Source organism: Pongo pygmaeus, chromosome 10 (genome assembly GCF_028885625.2).
Source record: "Pongo pygmaeus isolate AG05252 chromosome 10, NHGRI_mPonPyg2-v2.0_pri, whole genome shotgun sequence".
Classification (NCBI taxonomy): domain Eukaryota; kingdom Metazoa; phylum Chordata; class Mammalia; order Primates; family Hominidae; genus Pongo; species Pongo pygmaeus.
The window spans coordinates 55,364,230-55,380,200 of NC_072383.2; the positions used below are offsets into that span (position 1 = coordinate 55,364,230).

The 15,971-nt window shown below is 45.1% G+C and overlaps 1 protein-coding gene across 1 annotated transcript in view; it reads left to right on the top strand.

The window, feature by feature from the left end:
* Positions 1–15,971, top strand: part of KIF5A (kinesin family member 5A) — a 37,227-nt gene that overhangs the window by 3,452 nt on the left and 17,804 nt on the right. The window contains exons 2-9 of the mRNA XM_054445730.1: positions 10,282–10,369; positions 10,463–10,536; positions 10,953–11,057; positions 11,309–11,357; positions 11,765–11,820; positions 13,995–14,082; positions 14,363–14,487; positions 15,838–15,942. Coding sequence (XP_054301705.1) covers positions 10,282–10,369; positions 10,463–10,536; positions 10,953–11,057; positions 11,309–11,357; positions 11,765–11,820; positions 13,995–14,082; positions 14,363–14,487; positions 15,838–15,942 — 690 coding nt within the window. The remainder of the gene's footprint in view (positions 1–10,281; positions 10,370–10,462; positions 10,537–10,952; positions 11,058–11,308; positions 11,358–11,764; positions 11,821–13,994; positions 14,083–14,362; positions 14,488–15,837; positions 15,943–15,971) is intronic.

Below are 15,971 nucleotides of genomic sequence, written 5' to 3' on the forward strand. Positions count from 1 at the left end.
GAGTCTCATAAAGAAAAATGGAGACAAGAAGTAACGTTCACTGAGGCCAGTGTCTCTCCAGCATTACCATGGCAACAATCCCCACGGGTGTCACTATGGAAATCAGGCCTGGCACTTGAAGTTCAGCTTATACCAAGTGCTTTACAGAGGGTTGAACAGGTTGGTCATCTTTGGACCCCTGATCTTAAACCCTCAGCCCCAATTAGCTTTAGTCAGCACACATGATAGAAAAGTACAGAAAGGTGCTGGGATACACAAATGGAAGAGGAGACACCAGGGAGGCTCGGAGTGTGATTAAAGGAGAACAAAGAACCCTGGACTGTGGGACTCTGAAGAGAGGCCCTTCAGAGAAGGCTATAAGGAGCACTTAGACTGCTGGGGGTGGGAGAGAGATTGGATCTCGGGGACATTTCTAAGAGGAGGAGGGACTCTGTGACTATTTCTCATTAACAACTCACAGAGTCTTCGATTACCTGGAGGTAGAGAGGGTGGATGGCAGAATTACATAATTCTGAAAATGGGATTGAGGTTGGAAAAAGGGAGTGGTGAAAGGCTTTAGTTCTGTCTGGAAATACTTGGAAAAATGCCCAAATGTGAGGAGGGGGGTTATGGAGTAGGGGAAGGAAAAGCCTTGATAAGGCTCTGACACAGTGTTGGCATTTCAGTTCTTGGATCACTTTGCAGTGTGGGTCTGGAATCAGATTGCCTGAATTTGAAACTGTGCTCTACCATTTCTCAGCCATGTGACTGTGGGGAAGCTACCTGACCTCTTTGAGCCTGTTTCATCATCTATAAAGGGGTAATAATAATAGTATCTATGTCCTAGGATTACTGTGAACATTAAATGAGATAATGCGTATAAACTGCTTTGTAACATGGCAGGCACACAGTAAACCCTCAATAAAAGTTAGATATTATCACTATTTTATATGCTATCTCCCCACAAGCTAGCTTTGACAAAATTGGGAAGTGGGTAACACTTTTCCTTTTTACTAATTGTTTCATCCAAACCTCCAGATCCCAAGTATCTTCTTGCTCCCTTCCTTGTCAATAATCTATGTTTAGTCAACAAGTATTTATGAAGAGCATCTGTCATAGTCCTCTATATGTTGCTATAAAGGAATACCCCAGGCTGGGTAATTTATAAAGAAAAGAGGTATATTTGGCTAACAGTTCTGCAGGCTGTACAAGAAGCATGGCACCAGCATCTGCTCTGGTGAGGGCCTCAGGAAGCTTCCAATCATGGTGGGAGGCAAAGAAGGAGCAGGAATCACATGGCGAGACAGGGAAAAAGAGGGAGAGCAAGAGGTGCCAAGCTCTTTTTAACAGCCAGCTCTCACATGAACTCATAAAGCGAGAACTCACTCATTACCATGGGGAAGGCACCAAGCCACTCATCAGGGATTTACCTCCTTGAGCCAAGCACTTCCCACCATGCCTCACCTCCAACAATGGGGATCAAATGTCAACATGAGATTTGGAGGGGACAAACATCCAAACTACGTTAGAATCCTATAGGCCAGGGACTGTGTTTGGTGTTGGGGATTTAAAGGGAATCCCTGCCTTCAAGAAAATCTGGATCAAGGTTGTGATCCATCGCCCACGGAGTGGCCTGGGCAGAGGCAGGGGAGAATAACATCAGATATGGCTTTTGCTAACTATCTATATACTCCCCCAGATTCTGATAAGAAACCTCTCACAACATACTACAGTCTGATTCATAGTAATTGTGTGTTATGAGAGCTGTAAGTAATGGTGGTGCTTCCCATGTCTATGGGCAGGAAAAGTGGAAGACCACTGGTCTAGTTATTTTCATGAAAAGATCACTTTTCTCTGGGCACACTGCCCATGGGCTAGCCCTGCTGTACAAGGAGCAGTAATTAAAAAAAAATCAGGCAAAATTAATTCATCCTGAGTATAATCAATAGAAAATTAAAACAAATGTACAAAACTTAGCTGGGCGTGGTGGCGGCTGCCTGTAGTCCCAGCTACTCAGGAGGCTGATGCAGGAGAATTGCTTGAACCTGGGAGGCAGAGGTTGCAGTAAGCCGAGATCTTGCCACTGCACTCCAGCCTGGGCAACAGAGCAAGACTCTGTCTCAAAAATAAATAAATAAATAAAAATTAAAAAAAGAAATTGGCTGGGCACGGTGGCTCACGCCTATAATCTCAGCACTTTGGGAGACGGAGGCGGGCGGATAACGAGGTCAGGAGTTGGACACCAGCATGGCCAACATGGTGAAACCCTGTCTGTACTGAAAATACAAAAATTAGCCGGGCGTGGTGGCGGGCGCCTGTAATCCCAGCTACTCGGAAGGCTGAGGCAGGAGAATCGCTTGAACCTGGGAGGCGAAGGTTGCAGTGAGCCAAGATCATGCCGCTGCACTCCAGCCTGGGCAAAAGAGTGAAACTCCATCTCAAAAAAAAAAAAAAGAAAGAAAAAAATAAAAAAGAAATTTACATTTTAAAAGGAATAAAAAAACTTAAAGAAATAAAGAGCCAGGCTTGGAATTTTAGAGCCCAGCCAAGAATAGAGAAGTAGGTAGCAGGCCTTCCCAGAACTCCTGAAATCATATCTCACGTCACATGGCTTTCCCTGCTCAGGAGATTACTAAATGCACCAATTTTTAGCTCTTCGGTATCTTTTTTTTTTTTTTTTTTTTTTTTTTTTGAGACGGAGTCTCGCTCTGTCACCCAGGCTAGAGTGCAGTGGTGCGATCTCGGCTCACTGGAAACTCCGCCTTCTGGGTTCACGCCATTCTCCTGGCTCAGCCTCCCGAGCAGCTGGGACTACAGGCACCTGCCACCACGCCCGGCTAATTTTGTGTGTTTTTAGTGGAGACGGGGTTTCACCGTGTTAGCCAGGATGGTCTCGATCTCCTGACCTCGTGATCTGCCCGCCTCGGCCTCCCAAAGTGCTGGGATTACAGGTGTGAGCCACCGCGCCCAGCCTGCTCTTGGGTATCTTTTAGATTCACAGATCTGAGAATCTCTTCCTTCTTCCCTCTCTGCTCTTTTCTTTCTTCCCAGCCTAGACTGAGGTAAAGGGGTTCCTGATGAAAAGGGGCTATAATTGGCTTCAGCATTTGGAGAGCGCTCTCCATTTTAATGCGTCTGTGGAGCCTTCTAGAATCCTGTAACTGGGAATGTTTTGAGGGAGTGTGTGTGGGGGCTGGGATGGGGTGGTTGGCGTGTTGGTGCCCATGTGTTTGTGGGGGGAGGGGAGGGACAAGATTGGCTTGAGAGTTACATTTAATCCCCTTTGGCTGGGTGCCTGGCTTCATGAAGCATGGATAGAGATTGTTGGTGGGAAAGAGATGAGAAAGCCAGTCTCATCTTTTCACATTTTTCTGCCTGTTTTATATTCTGGCTGCACTGGCAGTTGATTAAATGATGCCCACCGAGATTAAGGGTGGATCTGCCTTTCCCAGTCCACTGACTCATGTTAATATCCTTTGGCAACACCCTCACAGACACACCCAGGATCAATATACTTTGCATCATTCAGTCCAATCAAGTTGACACTCAGTATTAACCATCACAATTCCACCCCTCATCAACTTGAACCCATACGCATCTCCTGAGGCCATACAAATCTTCAAATAAGGACAATAATAAGGTCATAATTACGCACCTAATATAATACAACTATCCTTCGTACAACCGGAAATGCACCAATCCCCAACCCAAATGCTATTATATAAAGTTAACATACTTAAATGCTGATATGAAGTCAATAAGTCTTATGTCACATAATAAAGGAAAAAGGAAATTAAAAAAAAAAAAGATGAGAGGCATTGGCTTGAGATAGACATATTTTGCTTGTTTCTGTTTCTTGGCCACTGGGTGGGAGAAACATTGAGGTAGATTACAATTCAAGAATTAATTACAATTCAAAATTAAGGTAGATTTTTCTTTAATATTAAAAATAAAGTAATTACAACACTAATACATTTTAATTGTTAACAAAGTTAAAGACAAAGGAAAGGACACCGAAGAAGCTAAAAATCACCCAATATCTTACCACCCCAAAAAAGCACTGTTATTAATAATAATTTGATGTATTTTTCCAGTGTTTTTTCTGCATATATACATATGTTAATTTTAATAAGATTATATCATAAACTATATATTGTTTTGTAACCTTTTTTCTCAAACAAAATATTATTACTATTTTGCCATTGTTAAATATTTTTACGTAACTTTATTATTTTACAATTTTTTTGTTTTTTTTTTGAGATGGAGTCAGGCTGGAGTGTGCAGTGGTGTGATCTCGGCTCACTGCAACTTCTGCCTCCCGGGTTCAAGCAATCCTGCCACCTCAGCTTCCTGAGTAGCTAGGATTATAGGCATGTACCACCATGCCTGGCTATATTTTACAATTTTCAATTTAACTTTCGAATGTCTTACCTGCACATGTGACAAAATGCAAAGGATATGAAAAGGTTTATATTGTTTCCTTCTCCTTCTCACACCTCTTTTCCAGCCACACAGTTCCCCTTTCAGAAGGCAACTTCTTGTGGATCTTTCCAAAAACTTACTATACATTTATAAGCAAATACATATATACATGCATACCTTTTTTTACACAAATGGTAGCGTATTATACGTCCATTCTGCACCTTTAAAAACAAAAACAGCCTGGGTGTGGTGGCTCATGCCTGTAATCTAAGCACTTTGAGGCCGAGGCGGGAGAATCACTTGAGGTCAGGAGTTCCAGACCAGCCTGGCCAACATGGTGAAACTCCAGCTCTACTAAAAATACAAAAATTCCGCTGGGCGCAGTGGCTCACACCTGTAATCCCAGCACTTTGAGAGGCCGAGGCGGGCGGATCATGAGGTCAGGAGATGGAGACCATCCTGGCCAACATGGTGAACCTCGTCTCTACTAAAAATACAAAAATTAGGCCAGGTGCGGTGGCTTACGCCTGTAATCTTAGCATTGGGAGGCCAAGGCGGGTGGATCACCTGAGGTCAGGAGTTCGAGACCAGCCTGGTCAACATGGCAAAACCCCATCTCTACTAAAAATACATAAATTAGCCGGGTATGGTGGCAGGCGCCTGTAATCCCAGCTACTCTGGAGGCTGAGGCAGAACTGCTTGAGCCCAGGAGGCGGAGGTTGCAGTGAGCTGAGATGGAGCCACTGCACTCCAGCTTGGGCGACAGAGCAAGACTCTTGTCTCAAAAAACAAAAAGCAAAACAAACAAACAAAAAACCCAAAACAAAATACTGAGTCTTGGAGACCCTTCCTTATCAGCACATAAAGATTTATCTCATTCTTTTTTGGTTTTGTTTTGTTTTGTTTTTCAAGACAGGGTCTCACTGTGTTGCTCAGGCTGGAGTGCAGTGGTGCAATCATGGCTCACTGCAACCTCCACCTTCGAGGCTCAGGCCATCATCCTGCCTCAGCCTGCTGAGTAGCTGGGACCACAAGGCCCATGCCACCACGCCTGGCTATTTTTTTTTAATTTTTGTAGAGACAGGGTCTCCCTATGTTACCCAGGCTGGTCTCCAACTCCTGGCCTCAAGGATCCTCTAGCCTTGACCTCCCAAAGGGCTTGGATTACACCGCACATGAGCTCTCATTCAACTGTATAATTTGTTGTAGGGACAGGCCATTATTTAACCAGGCCTCTGTTGGTGGACATTAAGGATTGTTCTAATCATCTGCTATTACAAACAGTTGAATGACCTTGTATAAATATTTTTTGCATATGTGCAGTATGTCTACAGGATAAATTTTTCGAAGTGGAGGTCATAAAGCATATGCATTTAAAAATGTGAGGCTATTTCCAAATTGCCTTTCAGAGAGTTGTCTCCAATTTCTACGTACCCTCAGCAGTATGTGTGAATATCTATTTACTCACATTCTCACCAGTGTAATGCGTTGTCTATTTTATTTTGGCCACTTTCATAGGTAAAAATGGTGTTTCACAGTTTTAATATGCATTTTGCTTATTAACAGTGAGGTCGAGCATTAATTAATATTAATTAATGTATTTTAATGTTTAAGAGCCACTATAACATCATTTTATGAAGTTATAATTTATGATAGTGATATAATTTACATACAGTGTACAGATCTTAGGCAAACAGCTTGATGAATTTTATAACATATGTAGACACCCATGTAACCACTACACAGATCAAGATCTAGAACATTTCTGTCACTCCTGAAAGCTCCTTCATATCCTCTTCCTGTAAATACCACTTGTATGTTGTTACCACAATACAGGTAGCTGCTGTTTTGACTTCTAGCACTACAGATAAGTTCTGTCCATTCTTGAACTTCATATGAAGGGAGTAATACAGTATGTGCTCTTTTGTGTTTGGATTCTTTCAACATGTTTTTGAGATATATTGACGTTTTATTTATTAATGTTCTATCATGATATTTTTATTTTATTTATTTATTTTTTTGAGATAGAGTCTCACTTTGTTGCTCAGGCTGGAGTGCGGTGGTGCGATCTCGGCTCACTGCAACCTCTGCCTCCTGGGTTCAAGCGATTCTTGTGCCTCAGCCTCCCAAGTAGCTGAGATTACAGGCATGCACCACTATGCCCAGCTAATTTTTGTATTTTTAGTAGAGACAGGGTTTCACCATGTTGGCCAGGCTAGTCTCGAACTCCTGACCTCAAGTAATCTGCCTGCCTTGGCCTCCCAAAGTGCTGAGATTACAGGCGTGAGCCACCATGCCTAGCCAGTTATGGCATTATTTTAAATAACAGTGAGGAATAAAATATATGTATATGCTATAATTTAATCCACTCCTTAGGTTAACCAGTCTCCTAAATGTTACTCCTTTAAGTCGTCTTCAATTTCTCATTATTATAAGCAATGTGATGATAAACATCCTTGTAGCAAAATTTTCATTTCCATGATATCAATTCTTAGAAGTAGAATTTCTAGATCAATGGATATGTAAAATTTAAGGCTTTTGATTATGCATTTTTGAATTGTTATATGGATGTACTCTCCAACCAGAAAATAATGAAAGTTTTCACTTTTTTGAACCCACATCTACACTAGGTATTACAATGCAAATTTTGTTTTCCAGTTTGAGAGGTGAAAAGAAATTTTACCATTTCAGTTTCTTTTCTTGGAAAATGTTGAGCACCTTCATGATTACTGAACATTTATGTTTCTTCTTCTGTTGCTTGTTTCTAGTTCTTGTTCACCTTTTTCTGTTTAGTTTTTGTCTTTTTGTTACTAATTTATGAGAGTTTTTAAGGCGGGGCATGGTGGTTCACGCTTGCAATCCTAGTACTTTGGGAGGCTGAGGTGGGTGGATTGCTTGAGCCCAGGAGTTTGAGACCAGCCCAGGCAACATGGTGAGACTCTGCCTCTACAAAAAATAAACAAAATTAGGCAGATATAGTGATATGTGCCTGTGGTCCCAGCTACTTGGGAGGATTGCTTGGGCCCGGGAGGTTGCGACTGCAGTGAGCTGTGATTTCGCCACTGTACTCCAGCCTGCATGACAGATGAGACCCTGACTCAAGAAAAAGAAAGAAAAGAAAATAGAGAGATTTTTTTGATTGTTTGTTTGTTTGTTTGTTTGTTTGTTTGATGCAGGATCTTTCTCTGTCACCCAGGCTGGAGTGCAGTGGCCTGATCTTGGCTCACTGCAACCTCTGCCTTTTGAGCTCAGGTAATTCTCCCATCTCAGCCTCCTGAGTAGCTGGAATTACAGGTGTGCATCACCACACCCAGCTAATTTTTGTATTTTTTGTAGAGATGGGGTTTCACCATGTTGCCCAGGCTGGTCTTAAACTCCTGACCTCAAGTGATCTGCCTGCCTCAGCCTCCCAAAGTGCTGGGATTGCAGGCATGAGTCACCGTGCCCAGCCCAGCAGGTGTTTTGTAAAAGGAAATCTTAGCACTGGAATCCTGGTACAGACTATGAACAGTATGGACATTTAAATATTTAATAGAATTGTCCTCCAGAAAGGTTCTATCAGTTGGTACTTTACAGAGAGCACTCTTCTAACTTCTTTTCCTTTGTGGATTCTGTTTCTTGGGCTTCAGAGGCTTTCACCACAGAGAGACTGGATAAATATTTTAGGTAGGATTTTTTTCTATAAGCCAGATTTAATTGTTTTAATATTAAAAAACGTTTATTAGTTTTCTTTTATACAAAGAAATATAGAGAAGAAAAGAATACACGATTATCTCTTCTTTGCCATTAAAACTTTTTTTTTTTTTTTTTTTTGAGACGGAGTCTTGCTCTGTCGTCCAGGCTGGAGGGCGGTGGCACGATCCCGGCTCACTGCAACCTCCGCCTTCCAGGTTCATGCCATTCTCCTGCCTCAGCCTCCCAAGTAGCTGGGACTACAGGCGCCCGCCACCACGCCCGGCTATTTTTTTTTTTTTGTATTTTTAGTAGAGACGGGGTTTCACTGTGTTAGCCAGGATAGTCTCGATCTCCTGACCTCATGATCCGCCAGCCTCGGCCTCCCAAAGTGCTGGGATTACAGGCGTGAGCCAACGCTCCCGGCTGCCATTAAAACTTTTTTTAAATATAATGCTTGTACGTAGTTTAAAAATGTAAAGCATGCAGGATACGAAATGAAAAATAAAAGCCTTTCTCTCAGTTTCTCTCCTCAAAGTAACCACTGTTAACACTTTTGTATAATTCCTTCTAGAAAAAAAATTCTGTATATATTCATGCAATGTTATTGCTATACCTAGAGCCACATCTCCAGCTCTAGCCAAGGTTTACAACTTTCCTTAATTAGTTAAAACATATCTCCCAAACTCTGCAAACTCTGGCATCTGTAGATCTTGAGGTTTACGTTTCGATTGGATAAAGATGGACTCTGTAGTAAAACAATTTGACAAGTCAGTCACCTATGATAGAGAACAAGCATTGTCTCATTTACTCTTCCCAGAGATTTACCTCTAATGTGATTAGCCATCAAATATATTCATTGGTTAGCTCCCTAAGTTGTAAGTATTTTGTATCTTTATCATTCTTATCAGCACACGTGATTTACAACATATTCCTGAATTAAACAAGGATTTATAGGTCTGAATGATTTGCTTCACAGTTCTTTTTTTTTTTTTTGAGACGAAGTCTTGCTCTTGTCCCCCAGGCTGGAGTGCAATGGTGCAATCTTGGCTCACTGCAACCTCCACCTCCTAGGTTCAAGCGATTCTCCTGCCTCAGCCTCCTGCGTAGCTGGGATTACAGGTGCCTGCCACCACGCCCGGCTAATTTTTGTATTTTTAGTAGAGATGGGGGTTTCAGCATGTTGGCCAGGCTGGTCTCAAACTCCTGACCTCAGGTGATCCACCTACCTTGGCCTCCCAAAGTGCTGGGATTACAGGCTTGAGCCACCACACCTGGCCCACAGTTCTTCTTTAATTAAAGCTTGTTCTGTTCTTAAAGGGAGACCCACATATCTGATTTCATATATTCCTTTCACAAAGAGAGAGAGCTTGTGTTAATGTTTCCACAGAGGCTCTCAGTGTAGACTGAATTTCATTTACATGGTAGGGAACATGCTATACATATATGTCACTAACTTTGCATCTTTCACTTAGTACATCTGAAGATCTTTCCATATCAGGGTACGTGGATCTGTTGAGGAAGATATTTCTAGCTTGAGATACTTTTTAGCGTTAATGAATTGTTCTTCAGTTTTCATCACCTGTGGCCCTATTGTCTTTTTTCATCTGGTTTCCCAGGGAGGAGTTTTGGGTAGTGGAGTGCTCAATCATCACACCATGACTAAGATCCCCTAACACAATCTCACTGTGCGACACTCCTCTACCACACAGACACAACTCCTGGCATCAGTACCTTTAGTTTCTCTTATTCTTCCCACATTTCTTTTCTTTTCTTCTTCTTTTTTTTTTTTTTTTTTGAGATGGAGTCTTGCTCTGTTGCCAGACTGGAGTGCAGTGGCGCAATCTCAGCTCACTGCAACTGCCTCCCGGGTTCAAGCGATTCTCCTGCCTCAGCCTCCTGAGTAGCTGGGACTACAGGCACGTGCCACCACACCCGGCTAATTTTTGTATTTTTAGTAGAGACGGGGTTTCACCATATTGGCCAGGCTGGTCTTGAACTCCTGACCTCATGATCCGCCCACCTCAGCCTCTTAAAATGCTGGGATCACAGGTGTGAGCCACCACGCCAGGCCATTCTCCCACATTTCTGTTCATTAAAGGCATTGAAGAAAAGGGTGCCTTTCTCAGCTGCTGGAAGGAGGTTGTGGTATTTCTTTTCCCTCACATCCTGCCTGTTGATATCTAATATCTTTTATTTTCATTCCAGGGAAAGCCATATGTTTTTGACCGTGTATTCCCCCCAAACACGACTCAGGAGCAAGTTTATCATGCATGTGCCATGCAGATTGTCAAAGGTAATAGATTTATTTTTAGAATGTCTCTTCTCAGCACCCAATTTCCTACCTGACCTATCTCCACTAGTACTCTTTCCCTACTTTCTCTTCCAGATGTCCTTGCTGGCTACAATGGCACCATTTTTGCTTATGGACAGACATCCTCAGGGAAAACACATACCATGGAGGTGAGGGTTCTGGCTCTGGTGGTTGAGGGGCTAGGAGTATTAATGGAAGATCGGGGAATCTCAGTGGGGGAAGATCTAGGAATCAAGGATTGCCTGGTCCAGAGGCAGATAGATGAGTACAGAGGATGAACTGAAGGGCAATATTAGGGGAAGTTTAATGGAATCTCCCTTCAACCCACTGCAATGGATCATCCTTTCCACTACTCCAGTCTTCTTTTGATCGGGAAAAGCAATGGAAGTCCAAAGGGCTACTCAATTATCTCCTTGCTCCTCTAAAAGGCAGACATGGTGGTGACCATCTCCTAACTTAGGATGTTCTTCTTATTGACTCTTACCTTGGTGTTCACCTGCATACAGCTGAGTTGTCTCATTCTCCCTGAGCTCCAGCTTCACTCTCAAATACCTTCACTCACCAGGGAAAGCTGCACGACCCTCAGCTGATGGGAATCATTCCTCGAATTGCCCGAGACATCTTCAACCACATCTACTCCATGGATGAGAACCTTGAGTTCCACATCAAGGTGACCAGGGCACGACAGCTGGGCATTCAGATGGGGACTGGGAGGGGAAGATCTAAAATAAACACACTGAAGAACCTGGGCTCCCCAACTTGACTTCCTTTTACGGTTACCGCAGTTCTTTTTCAAGGTGTTCTCTTCTGTTCTTTTCCTCCCACCACCACCGTTTGAGCAGGTCACATTAGTATGGGATTCCTGAACTAGATTTAAGATAGGCCCTCTTTACTTCACACTCCTTCTTTCTTCTTAACCAGGTTTCTTACTTTGAAATTTACCTGGACAAAATTCGTGACCTTCTGGATGGTGAGTGTTTTGTCCCAGTGGGTGAGGGTGTGTGAGGAGGGTGGAGAAAAGAGCTCACGTTGCATTTGGAATTAGGTACCAATTGACAAGAGATGCAGAGGGCACACAGCACCCAAGTCCTTTGGCTCCATTCACCAGAATTTCCAAAAACTGAGAAGGTCAGGAGATGAGCTTAGCAGCCAAGGACTACATATAAACAGTTCGAGAGGATCTGGGGCCAGGGAGCAGGAGCTCTGAGGAGGAGAAGGAGGAAGAACTGAGCCTTCAGCTCTTGCAGGGAGTTTAGGCTTCACAGGGAGAGTCTTCCTTTAGCATAGAGAAGAAAACCACCATCTGAGCCGACTGCAAGATGCAGGTGGGGGCGGTGGAAGTACTAGTCTTGCTTACCCTGCATTCTTTTGATTCAGTGACCAAGACAAATCTGTCTGTGCACGAGGACAAGAACCGGGTGCCATTTGTCAAGGTGAGAGTGGGTGTGGGGCACCTATGTGCGGCCAGTGTATTGAGAGTGTGGGTGGGGGAGGAGCATAGGTCAGTGACCCTGAAGTTGGAGGGTGGATATCCTGGAGGAATGAGATGTGCCTAGGGGCCAGGGAGAGTCTAGGGGATCAGAAAAGATACTGTCTTGGCTGGGCATGGTGGCTCACACCTGTAATCCCAGCACTTTGGGAGGCTGAGGTGGGTGGATCACTTGAGGCCGGGAGTTCAAGACCAGCCTGGCCAATATGGTGAAACCCCATTTCTACTAAAAATACAAAAAATTAACTGGGCGTGGTGGCACATGCCTGTAATCCCAGCTACTTGGGACACTGAGGCAGGAGAATCTCTTGAACCTGGGAGGCAGAGGTTGCCGTGAGCCGAGATTGCGCCACTGCACTCCAGCCTGGGCGACAGAGTGAGAACCTGTCTTTAAAAAAAAGGAAGAAAAGAAAAGATACTGTCTTGAAAGGTCATTGGTCAGCGTGCATGCAATTTAATTTGCAAATCAAAGTTTACTGGAAGACATGCCTGGGGGCCGTGGCTCATGCCTGTAATCCCAACACTTTAGAAGGCTGAGGTGAGAGGATCACCTGAGGAGTTTAAGATCAGCCTGGCCAACATAGCAACATAGCAAGACCCTGTCTCTCTTATTTAATTTAATTCTTTTTTTTTTTTTTTTTTTGGAGACAGAGTCTCACTTTGTTGCCCAGGCTGGAGTGCAGTGGCTCGATCTAGGGTCACTGCAACCTCCCGGTCCCGGGTTCAAACGATTCTCCTGCGTCAGGCTCTCGAGTAGCTGGGACTATAGGCACGTGCCATCACGCCTGGCTAATTTTAGTATTTTTAGTAGAGATGGGGTTTCACCATGTTGGCCAGGCTGGTCTCTAACTCCTGACCTCAGGTGATCCACCTGCCTCAGCCTCCCAAAGTGCTGGGATTATAGGCATGAGCCACTATGCCCAGTCTCTTGTTTAAAAAAAAAAAAAAAAAGTGTCAGACATGGTGGCACACACTTGTAGTCCCAGCTACTCAGGAGGCTGAGGCGGAAGGATTGCTTGAGCTCAGGAGTTTGAGATTACAGTGAGCCATGATAGCACCACTGCACTCCAGCCTGTGTAGTAGAGAGACACTTTTTTTTTTTTTTTTTGAGACAGATTCTCGCTCTGTCGCCCAGGCTGGAGTGCAATGGCATGATCTTGGCTCACTGCAACCTCCGCCTCCTGGGTTCAAGCGATTCTCCTGCCTCAGCCTCCCAAGCAGCTGGGATTATAGGTGCATGTTACCACTCCCAGCTAATTTTTGTATTTTTAGTAGAGATGGGGTTTCACCATGTTAGCCAGGCTGGTCTCGAACTCCTGACCTCAGGTGATCTGCCCACCTCGGCCTCCCAGTGTGCTGGCATTACAGGCATAAGCCACTGCACCTGGCTGTGACACTTTTTTTTTTTTTTTTTTTTTTTGAGACAGAGTTTCTCTCTTGTTGCCCAGGCTGGGGTACAATGGCGCCCGATCTTGGCTCACTGCAACCTCAGCCTCCCGGGTTCAAGTGATTCTCCTGCCTCAGCCTCCTGAGTAGCTGGAATTACAGGCATGTGCCACCACGTCTGGCTAATTTTGTATTTTTAGTGGAGATGGGATTTTGCCATGTTGGCCAGGCTGGTCAGGAACTCCTGACCTCAGGTGATCCATCCGCCTTGGCCTCCCAAACCAAAGTGCTGGGATTACAGGTGTGAGCCACCGTGCCCGCTGCTGTTTCAAAAAAGTAGTAAATACATAAGATAAAAATAAATACAAAGCAGGGCGCGGTGGCTCACGCCTGTAATCCCAGCACTTTGGGAGGCCGAGGCAGGCGGATCATGAGGTCAGGACTTTGAGACCAGCCTGACCAACATGGTGAAACCCCGTCTCTACTAAAAATACAAAAATTAGCTGGGCGTGGTGGCTCATGCCTGTAATCCCAGCTACTCGGGAGGCTGAGGCAGGAGAATCGCTTGAACCTGGGAGGTGGAGGTTGCAGTGAGCTGAGATCTCGACACTGCACTCCAGCCTGGGCAACAGAGCGAGACTCCATCTCAAAAGAAAATAATAATAATAAAAATAAATAAATACAAACTTAAAAAACAAAGCTTATGGGTCACTGTCCATTTGTCCCCCACAGGGTTGTACTGAACGCTTTGTGTCCAGCCCGGAGGAGATTCTGGATGTGATTGATGAAGGGAAATCAAATCGTCATGTGGCTGTCACCAGTGAGTGAGGATACAAGGGGATCTCTCGAGTCCGAGGATCCACCTGTGTTCTGTGTCCTCTGGGGTAGAGGGACTCAAAAGTGAGCAAGGAAACTGTGCCCCCCAGAGGAGGAGGACCCCTTGTCTGTGGGACCCTGCTGCCTGGGAGATGTGGCAGCAGGGCTAGTCCTGGTGGGCACCTTCTCTCTGGGTGGGCGGGGCTGGGGTCAGTGGAAGCCGGGGGCTGAGGATCTCAGTTCTGCAGGGTGTTGCAGGTCCTGTTTCTCCCTTGCTCCTGCAGACATGAATGAACACAGCTCTCGGAGCCACAGCATCTTCCTCATCAACATCAAGCAGGAGAACATGGAAACGGAGCAGAAGCTCAGTGGGAAGCTGTATCTGGTGGACCTGGCAGGGAGTGAGAAGGTAGGGGGTCCTGTGGATATGGGGTGGGTGGAAGCCTTGGCTCTTTTTTTTTTTTTTAGACAGAGTCTCACTCTGTCGCCTGGGCTGGCTTGCAGTGGTACGATCCCTGTTCACTGCAACCTCCGCCTCCTGGGTTCAAGTGATTCTCCTGCCTCAGCCTCCCAAGCAGCTGGGATTACAGGTGCCCGCCACCACGCCCGGCTAATTTTTTGTGTTTTTAGTAGAGACGGGATTTCACTATATTGGCCAGGCTGGTCCTTGGCTCTTTTTTTTTTTTTTTTTTTTGAGACGGATTCTTGCTCTGTCACCCAGGCTGGAGTGCAGTGGCACGCTCTCGGCTCACTGCAACCCCCGCCTCCCAGGTTCAAGCGATTCTCCTGCCTCAGCCTCCCTAGTAGCTGGGATTACAGGCTCCCGCCACCAAGCCCAGCTAATTTTTGTATTTTTAGTAGAGATGGGGTTTCACCATGTTGGCCAGGCTGGTCTCGAACTCCTGACCTTGGGACCCACCTGCCTCGGCCTCCCAAAGTGCTGGGACTACAGGCATGAGCCACTGTGCCCGGCCGGCTCTTTTTTTAACTAAAAAATGATTTGTATTGGGATATAATTCACATACCATAAAGTTCACCATTTTAAAGTGCAATTCAGTTGTTTGTAGTACGTTCCCAAGGTTGTGCAACCATTACGCTATCCAATTCTAGAACACTGTCATCTTCCATTCACAGTCACTCTCCATTGTCCCCTAACCCCATCCCCTGTCAACTTCTAATCTACTTTCTGTCTCTATGGATTTGCCTATCCTGAACATTTCATATAAATGGAATCATATGGCTGGGCACGGTGGCTCACACCTGTAATCCCAGCACTTTGAGAGGCTGAGGTGGGTGGATCACCTGAGGTCGGGAGTTCGAGACCAGCCTGGCCAACATAGAGAAACCCCATCTCTACAAAAAATGCAAAATTAGCCGGGCGTGGTGGCACATGCCTGTAATCCCAGCTACTCAGGAGGCTGAGGCAGGATAACCACTTGAACCTGGGAGGTGGAGGTTGTGGTGAGCCGAGATCGCACCATTGCACTCCAGCCTGGGCAACAAGAGCGAAACTCCATCTAAAAAAAAAAAAAAAAGGAATCATGTAATATGTGGCAGGGGTTAGGGGCAATGTGGTGTTTGACAAGACAGTTTAGGGGAACAGAGGAAGGGCCTTCCTGAATCCCAGCCAAGCATCCCTTTTACTCCATCTTCTTCCCTGTTCCTTCCTTTCTCTGTGGACTGAGCCCTGGAACGAGGTGGTGACAGCCCTCTCCATGTGCAGCTGCTCATACACACTCATCTCTTACTGCCCTGGTAGGTCAGCAAGACTGGAGCAGAGGGAGCCGTGCTGGACGAGGCAAAGAATATCAACAAGTCACTGTCAGCTCTGGGCAATGTGATCTCCGCACTGGCTGAGGGCACTGTGAGTGATCCTTAGGTCCCCTCACCCCT